This window comes from Aplidium turbinatum, chromosome 2, assembly GCF_918807975.1.
Source record: "Aplidium turbinatum chromosome 2, kaAplTurb1.1, whole genome shotgun sequence".
Taxonomy (NCBI): Eukaryota; Metazoa; Chordata; class Ascidiacea; order Aplousobranchia; family Polyclinidae; genus Aplidium; species Aplidium turbinatum.
The window spans coordinates 4450983-4459234 of NC_137473.1; the positions used below are offsets into that span (position 1 = coordinate 4450983).

General features: G+C 39.8%; 1 protein-coding gene across 1 annotated transcript; it reads right to left on the reverse strand.

Moving 5' to 3' along the window:
* Nucleotides 1-6345: 6345 nt before the first annotated feature.
* LOC145786160 (uncharacterized) lies at nt 6346-7578 on the reverse strand. The gene has a single exon (XM_082597812.1). It carries the CDS (start codon nt 7576-7578, stop codon nt 6346-6348), a length of 1233 nt encoding a protein of 410 aa, XP_082453938.1.
* Nucleotides 7579-8252: the final 674 nt, after the last annotated feature.

Genomic DNA, 8252 nt, shown 5'->3' on the forward strand with positions numbered 1-8252 from the left:
CAGTGTAGTCCGGGAACATCGTGAATCTGGGGTTGTAAAAGGATAGACCCTCGGCCCCAGAGGCTCACACGACGACGATTTGATAGGCTTATGAGAGTCAAACCATAAAATCGCGACTCCATGCTCACAATATGTTGTGATAATTGGTCCTCAATTTCCTGTGGAAGATCACATTGTCTTCCAAGGAGCTTTTTAGACCCAGGTTCATGTTCATTAGAACCTTTAATGTACCTACTCAATGTTGCTTTAGGTACACCAAACTTCTTGGCAGCTTGATTAAGTCCCATAGTGCCATTATTTACAGACCGCATGGCGAGATCCAAAGCTTTAGAATCCCATTTTCCACGTAGCCTATGCCCTTGGACTTGCTTAAAAAACGGGTTGTCATTTTGTACAATATTTGTCTATAGTCGAGAATGTGTTGCCTTGATTAATCTATATCAATAAAGAATCAGTTAGAGTAGGGCAAAGTGGGGCGTGTTGTCACAGGGGCGTGTTGTCACAGCGCGATTTCCATGTGATAACCCAAGCGTGTCACCACGAGTTTTCAATGGAAGGCATACTTTTCAGTTCTCTTTCGTACAAGCAGTGAAGGTTAATAAATTTTTCACCACAGCAGAAATTATGAGGAGTGCCATTGAATTTTGGGCAAAATCAGGTTTTATAACTAAACTAAAAAATGGTCTGGCAAACTAAGGTATGATCATAACTGATCAGGAAAGATACCATTTATTAGCTTTATGCCTGCTCTTTTCATTATACCAAACAGATAAGACATGCAAGTAGAGATGTACACATGGTTGTTGAAACCACGTGATTTCATACCACGGGGCGTGTTGTCACAGCTGTGACTACACGCTCCGTGGTGTGCATTTTTAATATTAAGAAACATAAAAAATTAATTATGCTTATACTGTACAACGAGGTAATATGCGTATTTGTTAAAATACAACGCTTTTTCAGGAAATAAAAATTAATATTAGATAATGATACTCACATATATTCGATAGTAACACATAATTCTCAAGATGACATTTTAATTGTTTTTGACAATGGGCATAAAATTTTTACCAATATGTTGTAAATTAAATTTTTTTGCATCTCGCATATTTTTTTATTCGTTCAGCCTGTATTAAAACCATTATTGTTGGTTTCTGTCACATTTTAGTCATAAAGCATGTGCAGAAATTTTGTGACAACACGCCCCATGCTCTGTGACAACACGCCCCGGGGTGGGGCGTGTTGTCACAGCCCATTCACTTGCATTTAACATGCATTTATGTAAAAACGAAATAATCCAGAAAAACTTTAGCTATAGCTAAAAGAAGTCGAATGATACCTCTTTCAATTGCACTATCAAGCATTTCGATACCATTGGTACAGAACGAGATATATGCTGATTTGTAAAAATTGTGACAACACGCCCCACTTTGCCCTACAACTGAAATAGCCTATCCTGCAGTTTTGCATCATCAGAACAACAGCTGTCAGCAACGTGTAATATGGAACAGTGGTCCATATTACGGAACAGTGGAACAGTGGTCCATATTACACACCACCACCTGTTCCATATTACACTTCACTAAACAAAAAAATCTTAACAACCTCATAAAATAATTAAAAGAACAAACACTAAAATTTCTTCCATACATTAACTAGCAATAACGTCACTATACGACAATAACCCTTCCTTAGTCCTAAGTATCTTTGAACTTACACAAACCTTAATCACATAAACACTGTAAATAAGATAGCACAGACCCCTTTGAAGTTTTCCCTCGCCATGCCTTCTGAAAGCTGCACAAAGAAATAAATTTTCCGCCATTATCCTTTAGTTCAACTCTTCTTTCAAGCTGTTTACGAAGCATATCGTTTTCGAGGTTTTAAAAGGGCTAAAACGTGCTGTTTCATATTACACGCTGGTCCATATTACACGACTTTCCCCTATTTAGAGATAGTATCCCCCATGCAAGTTGGTTTTAACACTAAAGATTAAACAAAGACGGTTATTATTCTTAAATATTTAACCAAACAAAACTGATTGACTCGCCACCACAACCAAACAACATGCGACCCGCTAGTGTGGCTATAGGCCTAATGTGAAACGATAGCCTACAAGTAAACTAAAGCACAGTTTTGCCTCGCTAAGTATACGTAACTAAAAGGCAACTAGTAGCTAAAAGGAGGACACGATAGCTGAATGCATTTGTGCATCTTCCAGGGAAACTACACTTACGAAAGCTCGAATATTACACCAGATGAAGGACTCTGTGCGTGTCTGCGTGAGCCACTGATTAAAATGGATAGGCCTATGATCTGGGTTGACTTAAAATCTTAGATGATGATTGATCGCAATTACTTCAAGAACAAGGATTCACGTTTGAAAGATGTTATTGATTTATTATATCAACGATAGACGACGAAGCATCAACGTAAAGTTCAATGTTGTGCAAAATGAAGTTTTAATGTGTTGTTAGCGAAGGGTTGAAGTAGCCTCTGTTTCAAGGCCTCTTTAACGACATCTAGTGTTGCAAAGTGTGTAGTGTGTAGCCTACCTCCTCGTGGTACGGCTGGAAGCAGTGCGGCTGACTAAACACAGAGGCGCTGAAGAAAGGAACTGGCCTACCTACTTCAGTACTATGGCCAAGTCTACAATGATGCAAAAGTTCAACAAATTAGAAATGCGACAGCTGAAGTTCTTAGGTCACATTATAAGGAAAGGCGAACTTGAAGATTTATCTTTAAGTGGAAAAATTCTAGGTAAACGGTCAAGAGGAGCACAAAGATTCACATTTTTGCACAATTTTCAACCACTTATCAAAAACCCTACTAAAATTTGGCAAGAAGCACGAGATCGATCAAACTGGAACATCATTGTACATCGAGGGCTGCATCAGCTATGATACCTAAAGAGAGAGAGAGAGAGTGTTGCAAATCGACATCCCTTTTTAAGTTTTTTAACTTGATGGCCTAGAAACATTAGGCTAATGATATTTGCTTTGAAAAAGGTTTTTAGTTGAACTGGGACTCTAAAGATTATAAAAAAATGATAGCCTACTAAATGTTTCTTCTAATATAATTAATGCGGCCAGCGTTATCGTTTATAGTTGCGTATTTGGTACGATAGCAAAAGAATGTTACACATACCTGGGCTAGCTGTTTGACCATGGTTTGACAAAGGCATCTTTACTGTTTACAGGTCTCCAAAACGAACTACTTAGACTATCTTAGACTATCTCCACGCTTGAAAAATAACTGTAGTTTTTAGATTGTGTTGCAACTTAGGGGAGATGTGGGACCAATGATACAAGGGGACCAATACAACACAGCTCGTTTTCGACCCCTACTAAAAATTAACTTTTTTTGTAGTTATTGGAACGAGATTACATAAACCTTCTTTGCCACGAGGTTTGAAAGTTAGCTTGTTGCAAACGCGGAAACGAGAGACAAAAGTTTGGTTTTGGCAGGCAAAAGTAAAAAGTAGTACTTCTGGAAAACTTTCAATATTATGTTCAGGTGTGTTACGATATAAACCAAACTAGAAACATAACTTGGCTTTAATCAACTTAAATTCGTGCTAAACAAACAAAACAAATATAAATATAAGTTTAACTAAATATATCTACGGTAGACATAGTTCTGCACAATTCTATTCTCCTAGTTCTGCCAGTACAACTGCAGGATGAATCAGTGGCAAGGCTAGAGTACAGAACTAGAAAGCGTACAATTACCTAGGGCACACATGATTATGTAAGCGAGTAAACAAGGTGAACTACAGGCAAGCAATCATTACATTCCTCCCCGCTGATTTATGAACATGTTTAGAATTTCGATACTTGTTGTCTCAAGAAAATAGATACATCAATGTTTCACATAAGCACCATATCGGTCAGGTTCTTTTCGTACCCGATAGGATCTGCGAAGGGCAGGAACCTCAACATCGATCACGGCCGGTTTGTGCGAGTGTTCAACAACCGGATTTTCAGGTGTAGACTTTGGAGATTCAAGTACGGACTTTGGTGATTCAGGTGCAGGTTGTGAACTTAAATCCAGTAGTTCGGGTGAGGTGGTAACGTTGTTGTCTTCTGCTGGTTTTTCTTTTTGCGGACAAGGAGCAAGGTCTGTAGTCGATACAGTTGATTCTCGGCCATTTGGATATCGAACATGTGCAAAGCTAGGGTTCGCATCGAGCAATTCAACTTCATCTACTAATGGCTCGTCCTTGTTCCTGACAAACCGACGAAGCAGGACAGATCCTGGTTGGAGCAACCAACCAGGTAAACTCTTCCCGAGCATTGAACGTTGTTCAAACCTAAGAAAACGTTCGTGCGGAGTAGCATTTGTGCTGGTGCATAATAATGATCGCGCTGCATGTAGAGCGTCAGGTAGGACTTCTTCCCACCTCTCCTGTGGAAGTTGACGATCATGTAACATTAACTGTACGGTTTACCAAATAGTTTGATTCGTTCTTTCTACTTGTGAATTACCAGTGGGATGATATGGTGTGCTCCTACTGGTAGCCACACCTTTACTTGTAAGGTAGGTTTTTACATCATTGGACATAAAGGCCGAACCTCTATCACTATGTAGGCTACGTATCCAGGAACGCCAAATAGTACAAAAAGTTCTGATAAACACTTTAACACTGTTGATGAGGATTAGTCTTTGCATGCGAAAGCAAATGGATAACGAGAGTACTCGTCAATAACCATTAAAATGTATGGTTTGACACCTTTTACTGGACCCTTGAAATCGATACTTATTCTTTCCCAGAGACTGGTGGCACGTATTAAATGTTGGTTTTTATCCAAGCTGTGATAGCGAGGCTTCACTTCACAACACGAACGACAGCTTTTGCAAACATTTTTCACATCATCTAGAGAAAACGGCAAGTTTTTTGAACGAGTGAATTGCCAAAGACGAGTAACTCCCGGGTGCCCAAGTTGGCGATGAATGTCTTTTAGATTGGGTTGTTGAGAGTAGCTAGCGATCATTTTGGAGCGAGATAGAGTGTCAGGAGCAACGTTATCGACTCCTGGCCGATGCTCTACACTGTAGTCGAAGCAACCCAATTCTGCTCTCCAAAGTTGAATTTTGGCATTTTTGACTTTACCTTTGCTAGTTGGGTCAAGCATAAATGAAAGAGCTCGTTGATCAGTAATTAATTTAAACTTTTTCCATGAAGATTGTGACACCAACGTCTAACTGCTTCGATTATAGCTAAAGCCTCTTTTTCTACAACAGGGTACGCTCTATCGCATTTTGAAAGTGTTTTTAAGAAAAAGGCTACCGGTCTTTCCCCTTGGTTTAAAGTTGCAGCTATTGTATGTTCAGATGCATCACAATCAACCTGAAAGGGCAAGTCATCACAAATAAACGATAGACAAGTATTCATAAGTCCTTGTCTTAATGATTCAAAAGCTTGTAACGCCAGTTGAGATAAGGGGAAAGTGTTTCCAGTAATTGCGAGGTTTAGTAGACGTAGCCTACCTTTTGTGAGAATTGAGGTATCCAACGAGCGTAGTAAGCGAACATCCCAACGACTCTTTGAAGTTCAGTTTTACACTTTGGAACGGGTAAATCCAGTAGTGGTTGCAATCTTGTGGGATCGGGTTTGATTACTCCATGAGAAACCTTGTAGCCAAGTAAGCCTACGTCGATTTCGTATTTGCAAATAAGAGATTTTGAATCGTTAAACGTTAAACCTTCTTCATCAGCAGCTTTCAAGAGAGCTTTGAGCTTATGATCATGATCTTCTTTACTTGTTCCAGCAACTGTAATGTTGTCTAAATATGCATATGTCCCTCGGAGTTTATGCTTGCGGATAATATCGTCTATAGTTCTTTGAAATGCTGATACTCCATTTGTAACTCCGAAAGGGAGTCTACAGTATTGAAACAGTCTCCCTGCGGCTTCGAATGCAGTGTATTCTCGATCTTCCATGCACAGGGGAACTTGGTAATAAGCTGACTTTAGATCTAATGTGCTGAATATCTTTCCGTGGGCAATGGCATTCACTTGGTCATCAATTCTTGGTAAAGGAAAGGCGTCAAGAAGTGTAAACTTGTTAATGGTGCGAGAGTAATCTACTACCATCCGCTTTTTATGGCGTCAGTCATCTGCGATTAAAACTTGAGCTCTCCAAGGTGAAGTAGAAGGCTCTATAACCCCATCAGCAAGGAGTTTGTTGATTTCCTGGCGAATAAAATGCTGATCTTCTGGATTAAAACGTTTAGACTTCGTCACGATTGGTCGGACTCCTGGATCCAGATTCTTGAATAGACGAGGTGCTGTGACTTTAGCCGCTACAACACTACAGTTTGAAGGTATTATTATGATATCCTCTTATTTACCATTGAATTCAAAAATCACCCGTCGATGCAGCGCCATGAAGTTTTGTCCGAGGATGATGTCTGCACAAAGTTCGCGTCCAACTCCCAGTTGTAAATCATATTCGCGATTAAATAAAGTCATTTTAGCAGCAGTCTTTCCGAGACACTCAAAATTTTGAGCTACGCGAGCTAGTGAAACTGAAGAAGTGGGTCCTGATGGAGGATCCAGCCCAAGCCATTTCGCAACCTTCCAATCAATGTGGCTATGAGATGCCCCGGAGTCTAGAAGAGCAGTGATGTGTTTTCCGGCTATTTCCACGGAAACTGAAAAAGACGACAAGCAGGATGGCACACCGGCTAAAACCGACAATAAATAAGAAGAAACTGTTGAAGCGACAATGCCATCTTCAGATCCAGACGATAAGTGCTGATCTCCCAGTATTGAAGCAGATGCAGATTGTGCTTTGATACGATTGTCTTGTCTTTTTTGTGATTTTAAACAGGCTCTTTCGAAATGACCCTTTTTTCCACATGCTTGGCAAGAAGCGTCCCGAGCAGGACATTCCATCTTTCCGCCCGGGTGCAGTTTTCCAGAGCAAAAGTAGCATTTCCTTAGTGGGATATTAGCATTTCTTGACGATGCAGCGACGGAAGATTGAAGAGTAGTTGAAAGACATCCGGATTGGTTGTGCGCTTGTTCGAGTAATTCAGCCTTAGCTATAGCATCCTCAAAGGTGAGTGATTTTTCTTCTAGTAGTTTCTGCTTGATAGCTGAAGAAGAGATTCCAGTAATAAATGCATCTCGAGTTAATTCCCTTTTGAAATCTCCTGCGCTGACAGCTCGCCACTGGCAATCTCGGGCAAGTGCCTTGAGTGCTCTTGCGTACGATGTGATAGTTTCATCATGCTTCTGTTCCCTGGTGAGTAAAAGGTGACGGGCAAAAGTTTCGTTTTTCTCCTTTAAGTAGGCTTTATCGAGTACTTCCTTTGCTGCGTCGAAGGTAGAACAGTCCTCAACAAGGTCGTACACTTCAGGTGACAAATAGCAGTGCAGTAATGCTATTTTATCTACTGCTACGAAATTCTGAGAGCTTTGGTCGCCTTCAGAGGGTTCACGGCTTGGCACAGAACGCTGAACTGCTTCAAGAAAGGCGTTAAACGTTTTCAGCCAATGTCTGTAGTGCTTAACAGCAAGTGCGTCACTCGGGTCAAGGTCTAGCCCTTTCGGTTTCAACAAACGTTCCATCACCAGATAAATAAGGTTGATTAAATTGTTACGATATAAACCAAACTAGAAACATAACTTGGCTTTAATCAACTTAAATTCGTGCTAAACAAACAAAACAAATATAAGGTTAACTAAATATATCTACGGTAGACATAGTTCTGCGCAATTCTATTCTCCTCGTTCTGCCAGTACAACTGCAGGATGAATCAGTGGCAAGGCTAGAGTACAGAACTAGAAAGCGTACAATTACCTAGGGCACACATGATTATGTAAGCGAGTAAACAAGGTGAACTACAGGCAAGCAATCATTACAAGGTGTTTGTTATAGCAAATGCTAAGTTTTTCATGTTTTTAAGTTTTTAATGCTAAGATTTTAAGTTTTTTCATGTAGGCTACTAGGTGAGAAGGTGTTCTACAAGATTGGTAGGCTTTATGAGAGATAATAAGTCGAGTTTTGTAAAACCATCGTTTAATTCAAAGTTTTTGAGATGGAAGAGCTTTGAGACACTGTCAATTGAGACCATGTCTCAAAGGTCCCTATATGAATTTGAAAGCATTTTTTGCAGAAAATGCCTATATTAAAGCAATCCAAAGGTTTAAAAATGAATTTTTCAAATGAAGCTTTAAATAATGCTCTGCATGACATTGTTCAATATAACTTATCTGTGAGAAAAGCTGCCAAAAAACATAAA

Coding starts and splice junctions, on each gene's coding strand:
- LOC145786160 (XM_082597812.1), bottom strand. CDS start 7,578: ATGGAACGTTTGTTGAAACCGAAAGGGCTAGACCTTGACCCGAGTGAC.